General features: G+C 34.8%; 1 protein-coding gene across 20 annotated transcripts in view; it reads right to left on the bottom strand.

The window, feature by feature from the left end:
- The window catches only part of RBM26 (RNA binding motif protein 26), an 85,820-nt gene that overhangs the window by 26,520 nt on the left and 37,225 nt on the right, over positions 1-22,075 (bottom strand). For 9 of the 20 annotated variants that reach the window (XM_048215748.2, XM_048215750.2, XM_048215749.2 and 6 more), the window contains exons 7-17: positions 21,516-21,755; positions 20,925-21,095; positions 20,423-20,578; positions 14,187-14,298; positions 12,937-13,096; positions 10,962-11,126; positions 10,181-10,312; positions 8,893-8,964; positions 2,083-2,208; positions 1,659-1,733; positions 41-208 (exon numbers count right to left, since the gene is read on the bottom strand). In XM_048215748.2, coding sequence (XP_048071705.1) covers positions 41-208; positions 1,659-1,733; positions 2,083-2,208; positions 8,893-8,964; positions 10,181-10,312; positions 10,962-11,126; positions 12,937-13,096; positions 14,187-14,298; positions 20,423-20,578; positions 20,925-21,095; positions 21,516-21,755 — 1,577 coding nt within the window. The remainder of the gene's footprint in view (positions 1-40; positions 209-1,658; positions 1,734-2,082; positions 2,209-8,892; positions 8,965-10,180; positions 10,313-10,961; positions 11,127-12,936; positions 13,097-14,186; positions 14,299-20,422; positions 20,579-20,924; positions 21,096-21,515; positions 21,756-22,075) is intronic. The other 11 variants (XM_026493451.4, XM_048215753.2, XM_026493450.4 and 8 more) reach the window with 10 other exon arrangements.

Raw genomic sequence — 22,075 nt, 5'->3', positions numbered from 1 at the left:
TAGTAAGTAGTAAAATGAAGAACAACACAAAGTAAAATACCTGAGTCTTGGTTTTTATACTTTTTGGAAGACAGCGTCCAGGAGAAGCAGCTTTGACCTCATCTTTCAACTTGGTAATATTTTTTGTCAAAACCTCTAAAGTTTTCATTATTTCTGCTTTATCTTCAGACTTCATTGCTTTGTTTTTCTCCAGTTTTGAAATTAACATCTGTCAAATTTTTAAAAAGAGAAAATTAAGATACTTATTCCTCATAGTAACAAAGCAAACACAGCAAAATAAATACAAAAATAAATAACTACTAGTTTAGTTTACATATTCATGGAAGGCTTACAACTACTAAGAAGAATAACAGATTTGGTGGTGCTATCTCAACTCAAGTCTTAATCTTGGCACACTTTGTGAAGAATTACACATTGCCACTGGTCTCTCAGAACATAAGTTCAAAGCACACAACTATAAGAAATTCAATCTGATCACCAAAAATTGTCAATTTGAAGTAATATCAATAATTTTACTTTCCAATCCATTTGTGGGTATTACTGCCTCTAGTATTCCCACTCCAAATGTAGTCTGCAACTCAGAAAGAACCAGAGGAAGTTTTATGGTTCCCTTCACAGAATGAAATCTTAAAAAATTAATTACCTTCTTTGTCACAGGAAAGTAACTGGCTAGCCTAAGAATGATATCCCCAACATGGACAGGAATCAAAACACAAACAAGGTACTATTATGGAGTAGAAGATAACACACATTATAGGTTTTCTGAGTGAAGGTGGTTTCACAGTTTGTGGTATAAAGTACTGTAATTTCTCTTTATGAAGTATATCCAAACTTAAATTAGAAATTATAAGCGAAAACATAAGAAGTTACTGTATTTTCAACATTTTGAAATGTCATAACCTTTATTACTAGACATAATCAAAAACTGACACTAAGTAAATATCATAAACTACAGCAACCCTGTACAGAAGAAATAATGCAAACCATGCAAATCATTTTACATATTTCTAGCAGCCACATTAAAAAGATTTAAAAATAAAAAAGAAACCCAAATCGGTAAAGTTAACTAATACTGTATTTAACTCAATATATCCAAAACGTTATATTTCAACAAAAATTACTGAGCTGTTTTACTTTTTTCCTTCGTATTACATCTTTGAAATCTGGTATGCATTTTGTATACATAGAGCACATATCAATTTGGACTAGATACATTTCAAGTACTCAAAAGTTGGATGAAGCTATTAGCTACCATACTGGACAACACAAACCAGAGGATCCCAAGCCTATTAAAGAAAGGTACATATTTCAACACTGAGAAAAAGGTTCCAATTTACTATCTGTTGACAAACTACTCTGTAGCAACATATCTGGATAAATACTCCTTATTTTCACTTCAAACTGACCACCTCAGTTCCTTTAAACCATTCCAATCCCCAATTCAGCATTAAATACATGCACTTCATCTCCAATATATTAATCAACTGATATATATCTTATCACTGATAAATACCTTATCATTGATAAATATTTCAGTTTTACCCTTTTCAATTACATAAAATATATTTCTTAGGATTATCTATATAGTGTGAAATAAAATTTACTTAAAATTATGACACCATAAAAAAACTTTGCCAATTCTAACTTTAATATTTTACCTTCTGTGTTTCAATGTGCTTTTCTAAAATTTCTTGTTTCCTTTTCCTTACATCTTGCTGAAGTTTCAGTGCCTCCTAGAGAAAGAGACCAAAAATAACATTAGAATATTTACTGTTTATTTTTCTGATAAACAGATACTCCAGAGGAAAGAAATGGTTATAGATGCAGCTTGATAACAATTTGTAAATGTAAAGTTTTGCTTTCTACAAGTTAAATATGTATGTAAGTTTCAAAGATCAATCAAGAGAAGTTTTCGTTCCCCCCAAAATTAGTATTTACTACTACACTATGAAAAATAAAAGTTCAGTGGCAGCCAACATACACTTTTCTTATAGTTCTATTTTGTGATAAGCCTTAAAAAAACACATACATGCAGAAAAGCTTTCCTACACGCACATTTTGTACACTTCTATCTGTATTTACCTGTTTTTTTTTCTGTGCTTCATTATTGTCAACTGCAGAGGTGGAAACAAGTAAGGTTTTCTGTGCAGCCTTCAAAGCAGCTGGATTATACACTGTTTTAGTTAGGCCAGTAGATGTAGACAACACCTACCAATACAAATTCAATTTCTTAAAAATGTATCAAGCATTCATGATTACCTGTCTTTCTACAAAACTCAATTTTAAAACACTTTTGTCAAAATTCAGTACACTGAAATAAATGTATTATATACATAAAATAACTAAATCACATTTAGTGATTTGAAAGGAAGGGTATGACTGAGGCATAAACTATAAAATAAAAAAAACCTAAATAGCATATACCTATAGGAAAAAAAAATACAAAAACCTGAAATCAAGAAAAGACATTGAAATTACTATATCACTGAGAAAATATTAGTTGCTAAAAACATTTACTTAATATTCCTAGTGACTAAAGCAAAAACTGCACAGAAGAGCATGACACAGGAGGAAACTGGATATTGTCCCTCAATTTAACATGATCATTTGCAATTTATAGTTCTGAAATTATCCTTTCTTGAGGACTTAAGAAACTGCTTTCTTTCTCCATTCCTTTGCTTGCACTGATCCCTCTGTTTTAAGTGACCTTATTCCCTTAAACCCAGCTCAGGTTAAGCACCAAAAGTCAAGACCTCCACAAAGCCCTGATCATTTATTTCTTTTACCCAGATAATTCCATGAAATTTTATTGCTACAGCTATTCAAATATTTAATTAAAATGACCTAATGATAAATTAATTTATGTGTCCCTCTCCCTGTCTACACAGTAAAGCCAACAAAACCATGTCTTTCTCCTCTTTGTGCTTCTTCTAGTACCTAAACCTTGTTACCAACTAATTATGAGACCCTGGGTAACTTCAAACACCTTTTTTGGGCCTCGATTTGTTCATCTATAAAATGAGAATGTTTAAGTTGATGGTATCTAATGTCCTTACAAACTCAAAAATTCATTCCATGATGGTAGGAATTTTTTGCTTCGTTCACCACTCTTATCTTCAGTGCCTAGAACAGTGTCAGGGCATGTAGTAAATACTCAATGAATACTTTTGCACTAAATTAAACTGAAATGATCATAGATTGGAATGTACAATCTACACAAGGATCAATTCAAGAAAATAAAAGTGTATAGGCTACCTTTTTTATTCTTCAAAAGCAAAAAGTTGTATGTTCCATGGTGTGGTTAGTTACCAGTTCTTAAGAAAGAAGTCTAGAGATCCCTTAAGGGAAATCCATGAATGTTATAAAAACTAAACATGGAACCATATGTGTGAACAATTTAACTATTCAGAGGAAAAAACAGTTTCCAAAGTGTTAAGGGAGTTTCCAACCTAAAAGAGGTTAAAAGAGCTACACAAACAGAAGGCTATCAATGAGAAAAAGAGCCCTACTTTTTAGCCACTAAAACATAAATATCTGGGTTTATCAGGAAAGTATCACTCAGACACTATTTTCTAATGCTCTACCATGAAGTTAGATTAGGGAACATCACAAAGATTAGACAACTCGACACTATTCTAAGTATTCAACAATGTTTTAGCCCCCACGTAAAATGAAAACCTAGAATACTGTTAATCATACTGGTTCCATACAATGCAACTGATGTTCAAAAATAAAGGTTCTTGACAATACTTGATGTGTATCAAATCTGATAATTTTCTTCAGTTACGAAAAATAATACTCAGATATCACTAACAAATAATGAAATGGTTGCATTCAGTAAAATATGGACTAAATACAGATTTACTTTGCAGTCTAACTTCAGTCACCATTCTCTGTAATACCAGAATAGAATTTCTTCCATGCTACCTTACCATACCACACAATGCTAAACTGCACGATCATACAAGGATGACAGAGTGACTTTATAAAGAAACACAAGATAGTGTGCTAAAGACAGTCTGAGTGTCTCATAAACTGTTTCCTTCATGAGGGCTCCATAAAAAGTTGAAAAGTTGTGACCAAAAAGATTTCTATACTCAAATAAGTTGGAAATAATATAAACCTACTTTCTAGTTTCAAAATGCATTTTACCATAAAAGTTGTGAGAAGGCCTGAAGTAAAGAAATCTGTGGAATTTAATTTGGCATTTCTCCAATTTCAGTGAGAAGGGAACACTCCTTTTCAAAGTATACTTATTAATATCTGATATTAGACTATGGAGTGCTGATTCAAAGTGAATGAAACTATATGACAAGAACGAGAAGACTCCTGTACTCCTAAAAGCATCTCACTTCCTTGTTTCATCCAGGAACTGCCTTCTATACAAACAGAACATCAGCTAACATATTTCATTGAGCTCAAGACATCACTATGAAACACATCATCACAATGTACCCTTACTAAAGACAAAAAGGTTGCCAGCTACAACCACAAACACCAATACGATGCAGCCTAATTACAGTGTTGAAAGGTGAAAATAAAAGGTCTTAGAAACAATGAACTACATGATCACAAATACTGCTCACTATTTGAATCTATTTGGCTCTAGAGTTTAGATAGTAAGAGTATGAATAGCAAGGGATATCTGTATTTTCAAAAGACTAGGATGGAGTTATGATAAAAGAGAAAAAAATCTGTTAAAAATGAAACCAGTGGAAGGAAATGACAAATTCAGCAGAAAAGAAGGTGCTACAACTCCTAAGAACGAAGTCAAAGCACAGGTGGTAGCCTTTCAAGCCACCACACCGTCTCTATTTTCCAAATGGGTATTTTTACATACTGACCTTACGGCATTCACCTATTAATTCCAAAGTTTGGTGAATTCTTTTGGATTTTTCACATTTACTATCATGTCATCTGCGAGTAAATACAGTTCTGTTTCTTCTTTTGCCATCTTTTCACCATTTATTTCATTTTCTTGCCTTACTATACTGGTTAGCCCCTACACTAAAAAAAGTGATGAGAGTGGGCATCCTTTCTTGTTCCTGATCCCAAGAGGGAAAGCATTCAATATTTCACTATTCAGTATGTTAGCTGTAGAGGTTTTATGAACATAAACTTTATCAAATTAAGGAAGTTCCTATTCCTATTTTTTGCACTGTTTATTGTGACTAAGTAATAAATTTTACCATATGCTTTTCTACTGAAATAATCATAGGAGGTTCTTCCCACCCTTCTCCCCCCTATTCTGTTAATGTGGTGAATTAAGCTGATTTTCAAATGTTAACTCAATATTGCATTTCTGGAATAAATTCTACGTGGCCAGGATGCATTATCTTTTTTCTTATCACTGAGAATTTGCTAATATTTAGGATTTTTATGTGTACATTCATGAGCTATTGCTTATAATTTTCCTTTATTGTAATATACTTGTCAGGTTTGGTGTCAAAGATCTGTTGAATTCAAAAGGTGAGCTGAAAAGTATACGTTTTGTTATTAAAATGTACCTCACCACTACCTCTCACTTTCTAAGACAAAAGTCACTTTCTTAACAGGACAGAAGTTCTAATCCATTAACACCTCTTTATCTTATTGCCTATATAAAATATTACCAGCCATAACTACTATTAGTTCTTGTAAAGAAAAAGAAAAACAGATTTTTTTCATGGATAAGAATGGAGGGGGGGAAAGTATCTTGTAAAAATTATTAAAAAAGAACTTGGTTCCCAGAAAATTCAGCATAGCAAGTAATTTTATAGAAATCATATTTCTCCAATCCTGGTAATGATTCTGACTAGAGGGATCACTGCATTAAAAAAAAAAAAAAATCAAAAGTAGTCAACAACAGTTATAACTGTTATATTTAAAGTAAAATTACACAACAAATGCAAATTAAAAAATCAAAGGGTTACTTAGATGACTGCACTTTATAGTTACGGAAACTGAGAGAGTAAGATTTTTTCAGGATCATACCTAATGTCAGCTGCTAAATCAACAGCTGAAGTCTCAAAATGACTTGCAATGTTCCTTCAGTATACCACACAATTTCCCTTTTAAAAGTTCAATGGTGCATACGTTACATATCATAATGCAAAGAGACCAAGATATATATTTTTACCTTAAAAAAATGAGGGGTGGAGAGAAAGAAACTAGTGCTAAGCTGCTAAGGAACAGTAAACCCTGTATCACAAGTCTACTACACCTGAAACTGATAATGATACACAAACATTAAATATTCAAGTGATTAATCATTTTGCCATCTGAATCTTTAAGAAGGGTCTTAGGGAGATAATCTGGACAGTCTAAGTCTTTCTGTGGACTAATCAGGATGGTATGGACAGATGCCACCTTTATTCCTGATAAATAGCTCGATCTTGAGAGGTACTCAAACATGATTTCACTGATCACTCTTTCCAAATAATGCCTATTTAATAGCTACTGCAATGCCTTAAGATTTAGCAGTATCAATTAGGCTTTAAGATTCCTCTCTCAACCCTCTCACAAATACGGACTTTTAGAATAAAGAAGAATCACTGAAGGGTTTTCTCAATGTTGTTCAGAGTAAGGGGAAAATTTTTACATTTATGTGCTTATTTGCTTTAAAAACGACAGAAGACACTGTATAGATACTAGTTTTGACTATTTCCCAGCCTTCAATTTGATGATGGGAAACATTCTTCTATCCTTCCTAAGATTTCTCTGAATCACTAGCCTCTAATGATTCTTCAGCAAAAACCCCTACAGAATGGGAAGAACCAAGAATAAGCAAAAACAAAATGCTATTCCATAAACAGGTTCACTGAAGATGACTGAAAGTTACACACCTGTAAATAACTGCTTTCCTTAAAAGATTCTTTACAGCATTTACAGTATTTTTTTCATAAATAGCCCACTACCATTAGTGATTTTTCAGTGGCAACTATATTAGTAAATGTATACTACCAATTCCAAATTTGTATCCCTTTTATCCTAAAGCTATATAAAACACAATAAAAAAACAATAAAAACAGAAGCAAACATACCAGAAAGTTTCTGTAAAAGCTGTAATTAGTACAGGTCAATTTCAGAGTCTAAATCTTGACATAAACAGATGCTAAGCATAAAGTTTTCAGACCTCTCCAAAACTGGTCAAAACTACACAAAGTGTAACAGACCTATTTTCTTTATTCCTTAGTTACTTATCATCAAGGAGGATAAACCCAATCAGAGTAAATATTTAGATACCACTAAATTCAGTAGCATAGACTAAGATATAGACAAATTCAGGGAAAAAAGGGAGGCATCATATAGAAAAATTTTGAAGATTTTACAGAATAGGGTAAAGAGATTTTCAATCTTTAAAAGAATAACTAGAATTCACTTAGAGGAAAATGCACTCCAGAAAAATCACCAGCAAAAAAAAGAAAAAGGCAGGAAAGGTTGAGAAACAATGAGCAGAAAAGGGCTTGCTAAGGTAGAAAGAAGGACTAACACGGAGGTATACGCCCCAAAAAACCGAGGTATGATGAGCTAGGAATGAAGCAGTTATTTAGCTGGGGAAACGAAAGTTCCTGTAAGAAGTTCACATTAAAATAAGTCTGGGAGTACAATGGTGGTAGTATAAACTACAGGAGGGGCATACAGCTAGGATACCACATCCAGAGACGGGGAAACTGAAGGTGGTGGAGAAAGAGAAGTGGATGACAAACACAAGCGAATGACTCTCAGGCTTTTAGACCGCACAACGTGGAAAATGGTGGTATAACTTTCAGAGGTTGCGGTGGGGAGGAGAAGTTAATTTATGTGGGAAATCGTCAATTTTTAAGCACATTATGCGTGAAGTAGTGCTGAGATGCCCAAGATGAAAATCTGAAACACAGAATGAGATTCAGATTCAAATTTCTAGAATTGCCTTAGTTTAACGTGGTAAATAAGGAAACGAATATACTGAAGAACCAGTGGAGAGAGGTTAGCCATCTCTCACGGGATGCTCCATGTAACACACGGAGTCAACTTCTTACATCATCTTAATAATGGAAAGAGCCATGGATGTGAAACAGAGGAGACCACATTCCAGTCCGGACTCAGTAATTCCTAGTGCATCCGTTTGGGCCTTACCTTCCTTTTAAGGTGAGGACACAGCAACGAGAAAAATTATCTAATTCTATTCTGTGATTCCATATACCTCAAATAAAACTAAAGACCAGAATATTCACTCATACCTAAATAGAAAAAAATAAATAACACATCTACATAGAACTATAAGATAGGTCCATGAATGGTCTTATCAGTATTTACCCAATCATTTAAAAAAGGAAATGACAAATGACAATTGTCAGGCTATGTACAATAGCTGTTAGTAATAAATAAAAAATATACATTTACATCATCCTTTCCAATTAAAAAATGCTTTTAAATGAATCATTTTATTTAATCCTCACAAAACCCTGTGAGTAACACAAATTTATAATCATCATTTCACCAATGAGGAAAAAGAATCAGAAAGGTTAAGAGCACTGCCCAATATCATGCGGTTAGTAAGTGAAGAGCCAGAACTCAAACTCAGCTAAAATTCCTAATTTGTGGCCTTTTCCATTAGTCTGCCAGAGTTTTCAAGTTAAAATACACAATATCTCTAAAGAAAATATAGTAAATAAAAAGAGAAAATGAAAAGAAGGAAGCACATGGAAACACAGTGAGAGGCAAATATTAAAATGCTGATGCAAAAAGTAAAAAAAGGTAGGCAAATATTTTTCTTTTTCAGCACATGGAAAGCAAAAAGGTAGGAATAAGAGATACAGATACTATTAAGAAGCAAGAGTTTAGAACTATGCAAAAAATTAAAAAATTAAGATGCCACCTGAAAACATTTATGAAGCCAAGACAAACACATCATGCTATTATTCTTCTTACCTTTTCAGTTGCTGAAACAGATGGCTTTGATACAAAACCCAACCTGTCCTTCACAGATAACTTAGTTACATTCTAAAAAAATTAAAATGGACATATTCAGTGTTTCCCCAAACATACAGGTCTGTTGGGATTTTGAACATTCTGATTTTACTAATATATACTGACTCGTTAAGTATACTGATGTTAATCACACAAACTTTGGCCTTTTTCAAAGACAGAGACAGAAAGAAAATGTGTGTGGAAAAACAAACAGTATGCAGTATTAATCATAAAAAATTATGATGTAAAGTAAGGTTTGAACCAGGTATTTATTAAAGTCCCCTCCACTGATACAGAATCATAAATTCTTAGAATTCTATGTTAACAAGTAGAAAGTGTGAACATTATAAATATCAGATTTGAGTAATTAAAATATGTGCCTGCTTCTTGAGTTTAAAAATAAGTCATTCTTTCCTAAAGTATGCTTTTATAGCCAAATACACTGTATCTGGTGATGATCTGAGATAACAGGATGGCAAACTATTATTATTATTGGGATTTTCTTAGTAACTAAGAATTTATCAATTTCTATTCTGCATGTTTTCACAGAATCTCATTATCTTACTCTTCGGGAATTACCTAGGAAGACTATTTTAATAAACTAGTATCCTAACTACATCCTAATGCTACTTTAAACAGCAAATGCTGAAACATCTAGAGACAAAAGAAAGCTAAGTTTCAGAGACTGAGGGTACAGAAACAAGAACTGCCACTCAAGTGTAGAAGGCAGTGGGAAGGGAATGACATGTGGAGAAGAGAATCTGAAAGTCAGGAATAAGTGATAAAAGTTCTGAGAGCTGCATAAGTAACTTGAAACAGAATTATCAAGCACGCTAAAACCTGATGGCTTACGCCTTCCCTTCCCAAAAGCTTTTGGTGCAATTTACTGTATCATTTTCTCAGGAACAGAATTCTAGTTAAGTAAAAGATGATGGGAAAAATAAGATTTAGTGTACTGAATTTCATTTTTCAGGCAGTTTTGCTTGAAAATAACTCTTCCACAAAGTGAAAGGGAACTCAAGTATTAACTAGAGAGAAGAATTTAAAATTCAAATACTACAGGAAAAGTAGAATGTGAAAATCTTATGCTAATGGTAAAAAGAAAATTTACAGGTGGAGTTCATATATGTATAGACTGTGATATTTCTGTATAAAATATATACAATTAACTATAATTCAAATCACACGGGAAACTAATTTGCTGCGAACCTGTTACAGGACAGACACAATGGTAAGACGTTTCATTTACCTGAGGAAGGTCTGAACTGGCACTCTGGGCTTCTGCTGGTTCAATAGTATTTGAAGGTACTGGACCCAACCGCTCTTTGACCGACTGCTTCACAACAGGCAAAATGGGCTGCTGGACTAAGGGCTGCATTACCTCAGAAAAAGAAAAATATGTTAAACAAGAGGATTAGTTCATGAACATGTCAAGTAACTTCTGTTGTCATTAAATTGCCCATGCAGACAGTTCAAAAGCGCAGCTTATAATCAAAACCTGTCTTCCAAATTCCTTCGCACATATATACAGATGTTTTTCTTTGCATAAATTAACTTATTTATAAAGTAAATAATGAACAGGAGAAAATTCAATCAAGAAACAAACTGCTATAAAACCTTCCTACAAGCAACTGATCTAACATTACTTAGTGACAGGCTCAGTGACTGAAAAAGAGAAAGAGGGAAGGAGGGAAGGCGAGAGGAAGGGAAGGATTTCCAAGATGGACACACGGTCTGAGTTTCTGGAGTATGTACAGCTACCATATACTGAGTGTCTCCTATCTACCAGGGATTTTTCTATATCCTTTACATCTCATCATCCTATAATTATCTAAACTATGGATTAACTTCACAATAAAATGAGAGAACAGGTTACAGACATTAAGTAAGTTCCTGCAGTCTTTATAGTTAACAGAGGTAGAGCCAGAATCTGAACTCAAGTCTACCTGACTGCAGTACTTCTGCTCTTAAACACTATGCTAACAGCTTTCTAAGAAAAGCACCGAATTTCACACAAATCTCTCTCTTACCTTCGGAGAAGTAGTTTGTAACTGCTGGGTACTTCCTTCTCTGTGCCAATAAACCTTAATAAAGCGATTGTTCAGTACTGCTTCTGTACTTGATATAGCTTTCTTTGCTTCTTCATATGTTGCAAATTGGATAAGGGCGCCTTCAGGATCACCATTATAAGCAACCTAAGATTTAAAATATTAAGAGTGAATTCCAAAAGATTTAAAATATTAAGAGTGAATTCCAAAAGAATCCACTGCTTCATCCAGTAAAATTCCTCAAGAGATGAAATTCTGATCCTTCCAGGTAATATTCTATCTTTATTCTTTCTTATATCTAGATTATTTATCATACTTTACTTTCCCTCCTGAAGAAATGTTAACCAAGGACTATACAAAATGCAAACTGAAACAACAGTGAGATACCATGTTTTGCTCCTCTGTATTGAAAATTTTCCTAAATTAATTTTACCAAGGCAGTTAACCTGTATGAGGAAAAGAATATTCTGAAAACTTTGTGTCTACATCTAAATGTGGTAAATAAAACTGAATTGCTGCAAAAAAGATACTCTGAGATCTTCAAGATTAGTTAACTATGGGGTAATATGTATACCATGGGCCCACATATTTTTTTTTAAAGATTTTATTTGAGAGAGAGAGCAAGTGAGAGAGAGCACGAGCGTGGGGAGGGGCAGAGGGAGAGAGAGAGAAGAGAAGCGGACTCCCTGACAAGCAGGGAGCCCAATGTGGGGCTCCATCCCAGGCTGGGATCATGACCTGAGCCAAAGACAGACGCTTAACTGACTGAGCCACCCAGGTGCCCCAATTATTTAATATATTTCTTGCATGTGCTAATTGATTGATAAGTAGATAGACACCGAAATACAAAAAAACTAAATTAATACATGATGTATTTTTAACAATAATAGGATTATGGGGATATATAGGGAAAGGAATGAGAAGGACATGAAGAGTTGAAAGGGAAACATTTCCTTAAATTCTATATAAACTTCTATTGCCCCACACCAAGCAAGCATGCAATTTTTTCATGTTCTTTTTATATTATTTTTTAAATGTCAAGAAAGCAAAATTTTCCAAATAATCAACTCAGCTGTACTCTCTTAAACTTATTTTTATCAGGTTATGGGAAATAATTATTTTAGTTGAAAAGAACATCATACAAACTGGAAAAAAATCCCAACATTATTTCAACATTTTCAACATATCATATAATGTAAACTCAGTCCTAAATAACTTCACAAATTACATATACCCAAGCCAAGGTTTAATTTTAGGTGAAGTCATATACAAATTATACTGATATTTAATCCTTAAGGATGTTCAAAAGTGATATAGGAAAAAGTAAATGTTTAAACTAATTAAGGATTACGTGGTATTTGGGCCCCGAAAATATCTGTTACGTGCTTCTCACTACACAGGCAGCAAAAAAAACCTGACTAAAAGCATTCTGCTGTAAAGCTTCAGAGAAACTGAGGAAGTGAACACTATTGAAGACTAGATTTTCCTACTCTTATTATTTAAAGTCTGCTATAATTTTATAATAACTTTTTTTTTTTTAAAGATTTTATTTATTTATTTGACAGAGATAGAGACAGCCAGCGAGAGAGGGAACACAAGCAGGGGGAGTGGGAGAGGAAGAAGCAGGCTCATAGTGGAGGAGCCTGATGTGGGGCTCGATCCCGTAACGCCGGGATCACGCCCTGAGCCGAAGGCAGACGCTTAACCACTGTGCCACCAAGGCGCCCCTATAATAACTTCTATTAGGTAGAAAGTATATAATAATATGATCAATCAAAATTCCTGCCTTCTGAAAGCAAAAAACTTAAAATCACACATTGTTTCAAAAAGTTTCATTTCATTCCAATTTTCCAAATTTTGAATGTCACCAAAATTTTCCATATTCCTTTATAAAAGTATTTAAACTCCCTCCCTAAATAATTAAGCAAAGACAAAAGAATTACTTCATAGCTCTTACCTGTAAGTTAACCAAGGTTCCAAATCGACTAAAATGTTCATTAAGTTTGCTGATATTATTTAATTCTGGAGGAACTTTTCTAAGTTCAAGTTTAGTATTTTCATTTCCAAACTGAACCTTCTTCTGGAAGCCTGGGCTGTTTGTTCTATTAAAATTTGGCCTGTAACAAAAATCAAGTCGATTAATACATTTATTTATAAATCCTGACCCCTATCAAGTACAAATTAATGAAGTTCTACAATTTAAGTTCAATCGTTTTTTCAAAACTGAAATTTCTGGTTGATAAAGAAAATTTAAACTTTCTTCCAAAAACCGAAATTTCCAAATTAGTACTGTATATATCTTTCATAGAAGCTAACTGAGAAGGGTTCTTCTCTGCCATTTATTGCATTCTACTTCAAACCCATGCCTACTTAGGCAGGAAAGGTCCAGTGCTCTTTCAGTAAATTTGCATATACAATTTTTGTTGCACTTCTACAAAAGCAAGCTCACTGAAATGTATCCTATTCTAAAACGCTGATTAAAAACAAGGTATAACTGTCTCAACCACTTTCCAACTTAAAAAAAAAGTCAAAACTGTAAACCATACATTTGGCACTTGAAAAAGGACAAAACTGTGGCCCAGAGAGGTTATACCGCTTGCCTTAATCACAGAATTACAGGCACAGCCAGAACTAGATATTATCCATTATTAAATGATGTTAAAGCTCTGAAAGTGTGATCCTCTTTCTCTCCTTTAACTTGCAAGCTTATAAGACAATCATCACACGCACTCCAGCATTGATTCCTTCCCTCTTTCTCTGAAGCCTTTCCCTAGACAACTTTAATGTCTATCCAGCCTCCCCTGCTCCCCAAAAGATCACTTTTCAGCTCTTAATAGGACTTGCCCACAGGCTAAAGCCTCCTCCCAAACCTGATCCAACTTCCTTCCCTAAGAGTGGGCTCATGAATATCCTTCCTATAGGTAGTTTTCAATGACATCTCTAAGTTAAGCGGTGTTTTTTTTGGATGTGGGGAAAGGCAGAAAAAGGAAAAACTGTGTCCTTGTCTTCCACACCATTTCTATATGAAAATGACTTCCAAGTATCAATTAACTTCCAAATTAGAAATCAATGTACACTATAGTATGAGACTGCCTATAGAATTATAAAAAGCTCATTTTGAAAGACAATACTATACTGCCAAATAATATTCCAGTATCCTAAAAATCACTGTACAATGAAATTCCTCAATTTTCCCTGCCAGCTTACTTATCAAACCAGGTCTTCTTTGTAGGAGCTCCAGGCTCCCCGGAACCAATGGTTCTTTTCCTCGATTCTGAATCCACTACTATCCTCATACTGCTTTTATTAGGAGGCTTTTCTATTTGAAAAGAAAAGAGAGCACAGATTAATATTTTCTGTTTACCACAGCTACTTCCTTAAATGCATACTGAAAACAAAATTGTCTTTTTGTACAAATATATATTTTTAGAAGAAATAGAAATAAATGTATATTCAAATATAATACTCTAAGGGATTTTAACTTAGTCTGAATTAATTTCATACCTAACTAAAGAAAACTCAGTAATTCTTACATGGCAAATTACAATAGGACTCTGCAGGCCACCTCTTTTTGGGACGGGAGGGGGAGGGAGGGGGGGAGGGGGAGTGTAAAATCCAAGCCACTGTTTCCATTTGCCATCACCCTCTCCATAAATAAATAAAGCATCTTGAGGCTTTGAGTTCATAGTTTTGAAACCAAAAGCACAATCTAAATTTAACGTTTATTCAAATTTAAATTTATTCAAAATTTAACATTATCCCAATGACCTTTAAGAATTGGTAACTTTAAGAAAAAAGAATTGATAAGAGTTGTGATTGAAGTAAGGTGCCTATTTAAATATTAAAAACAGTAACACAAAGCATATTTGATTTAAAAAGGTATTCAAGATTGAAATGCAGTGCAAAAGAGCTATATATATATCTGCTACTTTCAACACTTTACATTTACTTAGTTGGAATGTGACAAACATAGGTACATTTAACCTGCTATTCCGGAACAACACTAAAGCTTACAACATGCAAACCTTAATCCACATAGAAAAATATAATTTTAAAATCCTTTTTAAATTTGGGTAAGTTGACTGCATACATTCTATTCAGTATTTCTTTTTTTTTTTTTTTTAAAGATTTTATTTATTTATTTGAGAGAGAGAGACAGCCAGCGAGAGAGGGAACACAAGCAGGGGGAAGTGGGAGAAAAGGCAGCAGGCTCCTAGCGGAGAAGCCCGATGTGGGGCTCGATCCCAGAACGCAGGGATCACGCCCTGAGCCGAAGGCAGACGCTCAACGACTGCGCCACCCAGGCGCCCCCTATTCTTAATATTTCTAAACACATAACTAACCAAAATAACTTAAGTTCTTTCAGCACAACCTCTCTCATGGGTGGCTACGACTCTGATCTCCACACTGGAGATCGCATCAATCCCCCCTACCACACATAAACTCTAAGAGTCAGTCCTCAATTTCTAACTAGTCAGTTTTCTTTGGCTATCTAGTTCTGGAAATCCTCCAAGTTTCTCAAAACTCGTTAGAGTACATACAAAGTACAAATTATCTTCATATCAAATGTACTTTTTAAATCTAAAGCATTTCCATTAATGAAACTACTATTTGATTTCTGAGTCTGCCCACATCCCTTCAATTCATCTTGCATATATTTCCTCTCATTTCTGAGACAACCTTGGTACAAACTTGCATTACTTTCACCTAGTCTACTGTACTAACTGGATTTCTGCTTCTGGATTCTCCTTCCAGCAACTCGCCCTATATAAAGAACTAGCAAAATCAGTGCCACAGAACTCTGCTGCTTTCCTTCATCTTCAACCTCTTCCTCTAAACTGCCACTTCCCATCAACACTTAAGCAAGCTCAAATCACCCCATTTTTAAATGAAACCTCATAAAACTACTTCCCTTCCAGCTACCGCCTTCCCTCTCTCCCCATCCTTACAGCTATTTCCTAAGAGATATCTACACTTGCTAACTTGCTTCCCTACCACCCATTCACAAATCCTACAAAAACTGGCAGCTGCTCTCATTACTGCACTTAACTTGTTCATCCTAAATTTGCTGATGTCCTAACTTGTTACTTAAGCTTATAAATACATCCCAGTGCTTCTCTTACTTGACCTCTTGATCATTAAATACTGTTGATCACCCTCCTCTCCTATCGTCTCTTGATTTTCAGGACTCCTCACTCCCTGTTTTGGTCTGTGCCTTTTTTACTTCATTTTCTCAGTGCCCTATGTAAGCTCCCCCTTCTCTGCCCACTGCTTCAAATACTGGCATTCTCTAAGTTACTTACTTGGACTTTCCAATCTCACTCTACACAACCGCCTTAAGACATCTTATCACCATGGCTTCATTCATCATTTTTAGTGATTCTCAAAGGGAAGGAGAGTATATCAGACATACATGAGAAGGGCTTTCAAAACCTGTGTCAGTCAGGTTTGCAGATTTGGGTATGCCTCATTCCATCTCCCTGTACCTCCCACAATTACTAATGGCACAAAAGAAAAGATTAAGAACCACTGTTCTACATGCTCATGATTAAAAATCTGTATTTTTTAAACCATCTGTCTCTTATAGACCTGACACCCAGATCCTTCTCCGACTGGACATTTCTCTTCAAATGCCCCAGGACACAACAAATTAAACACTTCCAAAACTAAATGTATTTTCCTATCAATCTGCTCTTTCTCTCAATGAATGATATTATCAGCTGCCCAATTATCCAGAGCAGAAACCTGGTGTCTTTAATTTCATCCTCTCCATTTCACCCATTCTAAGTCCCACAATCCAATAATGTCACCAATACTTTCCACTATATTTAAATCTTTCATTTCCCACTGTTAGTATCATACTCCAGCTACTATACTATCATCTCTTTTTCTAGAATTCTTCAAATGCCCTTAACTGGTCTTTTACCTCTCTCCACATGTCTCCATCTGTTCCAGTCATAAAGCTCTTTCAGTTTCTCAAAAGTATTATGGAGTGTAGTGCTTTATCTACCCCTCTCTCTGGCTAACTCTGACATGCTATGTTTCCACGGCAGATCAGGTAGATACACCCAGTATCTAACACTGGTGATGTTCGCAGTGCAAGCTGGCAGTTTCTTTGCCCAGTGGTATCTTCACAGGAACAGTTCTGCAACAGGATTTATGGCCTTACTCCTGTCTCCCAAGCCTGGTTCACTGGCTTTCTTGAAGTTTTTGAGCTATCGAATATCCTTTTTTACTTTAATATGTTCTTTATCTATCTGAAGGTTCACTAAGAAAGGCAGTGAAATATTTTTCCCCCAGTCATTGTGATGTGTTTGCTCCAACTTACCTATATTCTCTCACTCAGATTCTCTTCCACTGTTATTTATTTATGGAGTGTTAAAAACAAAAGCAAGTTCTTCTTGGTATACAATTAGCAAACGTGTGTATTAGTTATATATACTGAGTTTCCCCCCCTGCAACAGCTTTTTAATAAATTGTTTTTATGCTTAAAATTTTTAGCACTGGTTTTGCTGACAGCAAATGGAAAACCACTTAAGCCCTTATTCTTACCTATATCCAGTCAAGGAACATCAAATTCTCTACCTCCTTAGATATCTGGAAAGAACAATTCTCAGAGTCTTTCAGTCACTTTTATTAGTAATTCTAAGGTATCAATGGGCCTCAATTTTTTCATTTGTTTAATGATGATGACGACTCATGAAGTTTGAAGTATGAAACATAACAATATAATTATCACAAAATAGTCTAAGACATTTAAATTAAGGCCATCAACTATGGACTATAAGAAATGTACACTAATTATATAATAAATAATATTAAAAGCTTTTATGTATCTGTCACCAACCAGGACAATAAATTTCAAACCAAATGGGCACAAGATTGGGCAAAAGATGGAAACATTTTGGGGGGAGGAAGAATGAAAAAAAGGGAGGAAATAGAAGTATAGGTACTAAATGGGTTGCTAAATCAGTTCTGTGGTACATAAAAACAATGTTATCAGTGGAAAATATATTCTTAAACCAGGTCACAAAATACTATGTGATGTATATGAAGAACAGTACTAAAATAATCACTGCTTACAATGATTCTATAGGAAAAGGCATTCAAATTTCTAACTACACATACTATTACTGTCTCAATAGGGCCACTTCCCGTAACTTGTATTACACACATGTGGAGCTGAAATTACCATAACTGCAACTTCTACATGGTAAGATTTATATGCAAGGAGTATGATCCCTCTTCCTTTTCTTGATCACTAACAAAAAAGGTTGCCTGGCATTGGAATGAGTCTAATAAATACTGGTCTGCAGTAGCATGTATTTTTGCCACTCCTAAGCAGCAAGGTAAGAAATGACTTCATGTGGGAGGTTCCCGTAAAAGCAAAGAGTATTGGTATGATGAAAAGAAAGGTGCTAAGTAGTGACCCAAAGAAGAAAGGCGTTTTCTCTGAACTAGTCAGGAGACACTTGGGAGATGAAGAGCCACCATCTTAAGTGGCTTATAATTTTCATTTATAAAAAATCTTATATCCCTTACATGAAACTCCTAAAAAATATTTTTATTATTAATGATAGCTATTTGAATTCCTCAATGAGAATTTAAAAGGTGTGAAGGAGGGGCGCCTGGGTAGCTCAGTCGTTAGGCGTCTCCCTTCGGCTCAGGGCATGATCCCGGCGTTATGGGATCGGGCCCCACATCAGGCTCCTCCGCTATGAGCCTGCTTCTTCCTCTCCCACTCCCCCTGCTTGTGTTCCCTCTCTCGCTGGCTGTCTCCATCTCTGTCAAATAAATAAATAAAATCTTTAAAAAAAAAAAAAGAAAGAAAAAAGTGTGAGGAAAAGGTGGCATCCACATGAAATGCTTTCCTGTAAAATCAAAGATGATATAAATTAAATTGGGTATAAATTATAATGTTCCTCACACCTCTGTAAGTCCTCTGAACACTCAAGTTAGATGCAAAATTTGATAGTTTCGTTGAATAAAAAAATACAAAGTATAAGTAATCACAAGCTTATTAAACCACATTAAGTACTATTATTTAACAAGTTGGACTTTTATTCACGATTGATGAGACATGACTTTTTCCCCCCCTAGGAAAAAAAGACAACAAAGCAAAACTACAAAGAAAGTGGGATTTAAAAGTTAGTTGAAGTAGTTAGGGAAAAAAATATATTTTATTGGCCTACATATATTTCCCATTTTGGATGACAATCCCTCACTTCCTGGTATCTGTAGCCAATCTCCCTCTTTCAAATTACTGTGAGCTCTCGCCCCTCCTCTAAACCTTCATTATCAGTTTGCATCTCCTGTAGAGCAGTTTTGCTGCCCCAGCTTGTGACTTTATCATCTAAACTTTTATCTTCTTCTCTCATTTAGAAATTTTATCAAAGTCTGTGTCCTCTAAAAAAAATTTAAAAACTAATAAATCACTTCCTAAAACATAATTCCTTTTGATTAAAGTATTATAAGCAAACCAATATCAAATTCTTATATGTAAAATACGTACCAAGCACAAGTTTTTGAAAGTTTGTAAAACTAATTTCATTATCCAATCTACAAAAAAAAAAATCTATCTTCAGGAATTAAAGCATTACTCAATCTGAGGACCCCGAGATCATCACCCCAGCCAAAGGCAGATGCTTAACCGACTGAGCCACCCAGGCACCCCTAAAGCATTACTTTCAAGAGTTTAAATGAACCAATTAAGACTGCAAATGACAGGGGTGCCTAAGTGGCACAGTTAAACATCTGACTCTTCATTTCTCTTGACCAGGCTCAGGTCATGATTACAGGGTCATGAGATCAAGCCCGATTCTCTCTCCCTCTGCACCTTCCCCCCAAAATAAGTAAATCTTAAAAAAAAAAAAAAAAAAAAAGACTGCAAATGATACAAAATACCCCAAAAAAGCTACCTTAGAAAATATGTACTTTCAGGGTGCCTGGGTGGCTCAGTCGGTGAAGCATCTGCCTTCAGCTCAGGTCATGATCCCAGGGTCCTGGGATTGAGCCCCAAGTCAGGCTCCCTGCTCAGCGGGGAATCTGCTTCTCCCTCTCCTCCCAACCCCACCCCCGGCTTGTGCGCACGCTCATTCTCTCACTCTCTCAAATAAACAAATAAATAAAGTCTTAAGAAAATAAAAAAAAAAGATTTATTCTCCTTTAAAAAAAAAAAAAGAAAATATGTACTTTAAGGAATTTCTTTCCCCTTGGGTGATAGAATAAATGGTCAACAGTAACACAAATAGATAACCACGCATTATTACCTTTTCTCTTAAGAGAGACCAAAGGATCAGAGGAATAAACTTAATCACCGCCCCTTACTCAACCCCAACAAATGCAGGTCCATATTCTTTCTAAAATAAATGTAGGTCCATATTCTTTATAAATGTTTTGCCACTCTTGATATGAAAGTAAGAAGAAAAGATTAATCATAGTACCTCTGGGTGGCAAATCCATATCCCCTGATGTTAGTCCTATCAAGTTAGGCCTTTGTGCGTGCACTCTGTGTCTATACATAGGTCTGGAAGTATTTGTTATGCTTGGGGCTTCGGGATTGTAGCCATCTGTGTCATATGTATCTGGTAATACAAAAACTGTAATTAAAAAACAATTATAAAACGCCACTTGGTAATTTTTTATATTGATAATAGAAAAAATAAATTATATAACATTACTAATATAGAGCTAACATACTATAAGAAAATTTAGTTTTCTAAAAATATAAAAAGTTAAATAGAAAATGTAACTTAGTCTTTTAAAAATCATAAATGAGGACTTACATTTAACATACATTCACCATGTCTACATTTTATATGATTTTAGTGAGAAAAAATAAACCTAACAGAGCTAGTCACTCTCTAGACATTTTTAAATTCCTTATCTAAAACTCTGCTCTAAAACGTCACTACATTATGAATATAAAGAGGGGCAAAACTGCACCTGCAGTAAAAAGAGAGGGTGGAGCAGGAGGAGGCTGGTGATGAATGCCAGTTGTTACTACAGTAGGAACAGAACTGGTTGCAGAGTTTGGGGGAGCATCCATGCCAGATGGCTGCAAAGGAGGAAGTGGAGGTGGTGGTCCTGTCAAAACCAAAGAATAAGAAATATCATCTGAAAGCAAACAAATAAAATAAGTTATTGTATATCCAAACATGATATTCTCATTTATCAGCAAAATTATAATATCTATAAACTCCAAGTTCTTACAATTATATTAGTTTTCTAGGGTAAAATACCCTTTACCATATTCCAAAACAGGTGCATCTAAAGCTATAAAGGACTACTGAGAGCTGGGATTCATCAGGGATATGCTAAGTCAGGGGCACTCCAAACCATAGTAAATCATAGGTTTGGCAAAGCATGTAAAGTGGGGGTATATTCTAAATAAGGGTATCGTGCCCTTGGTTTCTAGCAGGCATCTTTAGGATTATTTCAGGTATTTTTAACAAAAGCAAGCATCAAACTAATAACTTTTAAAAAGGCTATGAATGGACAGATAATAGGTACTGGCAAAAAAATATATTTACTTACCTGTGACAGGTGGTAGGCTGGGTGGTAATGGGCCTGGTGGTGGCACTGGGGGTCTCAAATTCACAGGTGGAGGTGTAAGAATTGGTGGTGGTGGGGGAAGTCCAGGAGGAGGTGGTCCTTCAACAACTGGCGGCTGTGCTGGAAAAGGCAGCATGCCAGGAAGATTCACATCTTCTACAACTACAGGGTCACTTCCGTGGTCAAAAGGACACATGTCTCCTCTCATACAGAAACCCTTTTCTGTAAGGAAGAATAATTAGAAATATGGAAAGTGTCAGATATATAAATTTTCGATAAGTTAACAAAGATAAGATATTTAAAAATAAGAATATTTTTAATACTGGGCAAGTTTAACTAACCGTAACACAAGAGCTAATTTCCAATAACATAAAAGAATTATGAAGTAAATATAGCTAACATAACATTAAAAAAGTATATCCACAAATTAAAATGAGTATACCTAGCCAACAAGAGGATAAAAAACTTTTACATACTTTCTGTCATTAGAAGCATTTCTTTTATTTATTTTTCATTTCCTTTATTTAAATCTCACTTAAAAC

Source organism: Ursus arctos, unplaced genomic scaffold, assembly GCF_023065955.2.
Source record: "Ursus arctos isolate Adak ecotype North America unplaced genomic scaffold, UrsArc2.0 scaffold_10, whole genome shotgun sequence".
NCBI lineage: Eukaryota > Metazoa > Chordata > Mammalia > Carnivora > Ursidae > Ursus > Ursus arctos.
The sequence above is the reverse complement of the archived record's forward strand: the minus strand, read 5'-3'. Positions and strand labels throughout refer to the sequence as shown.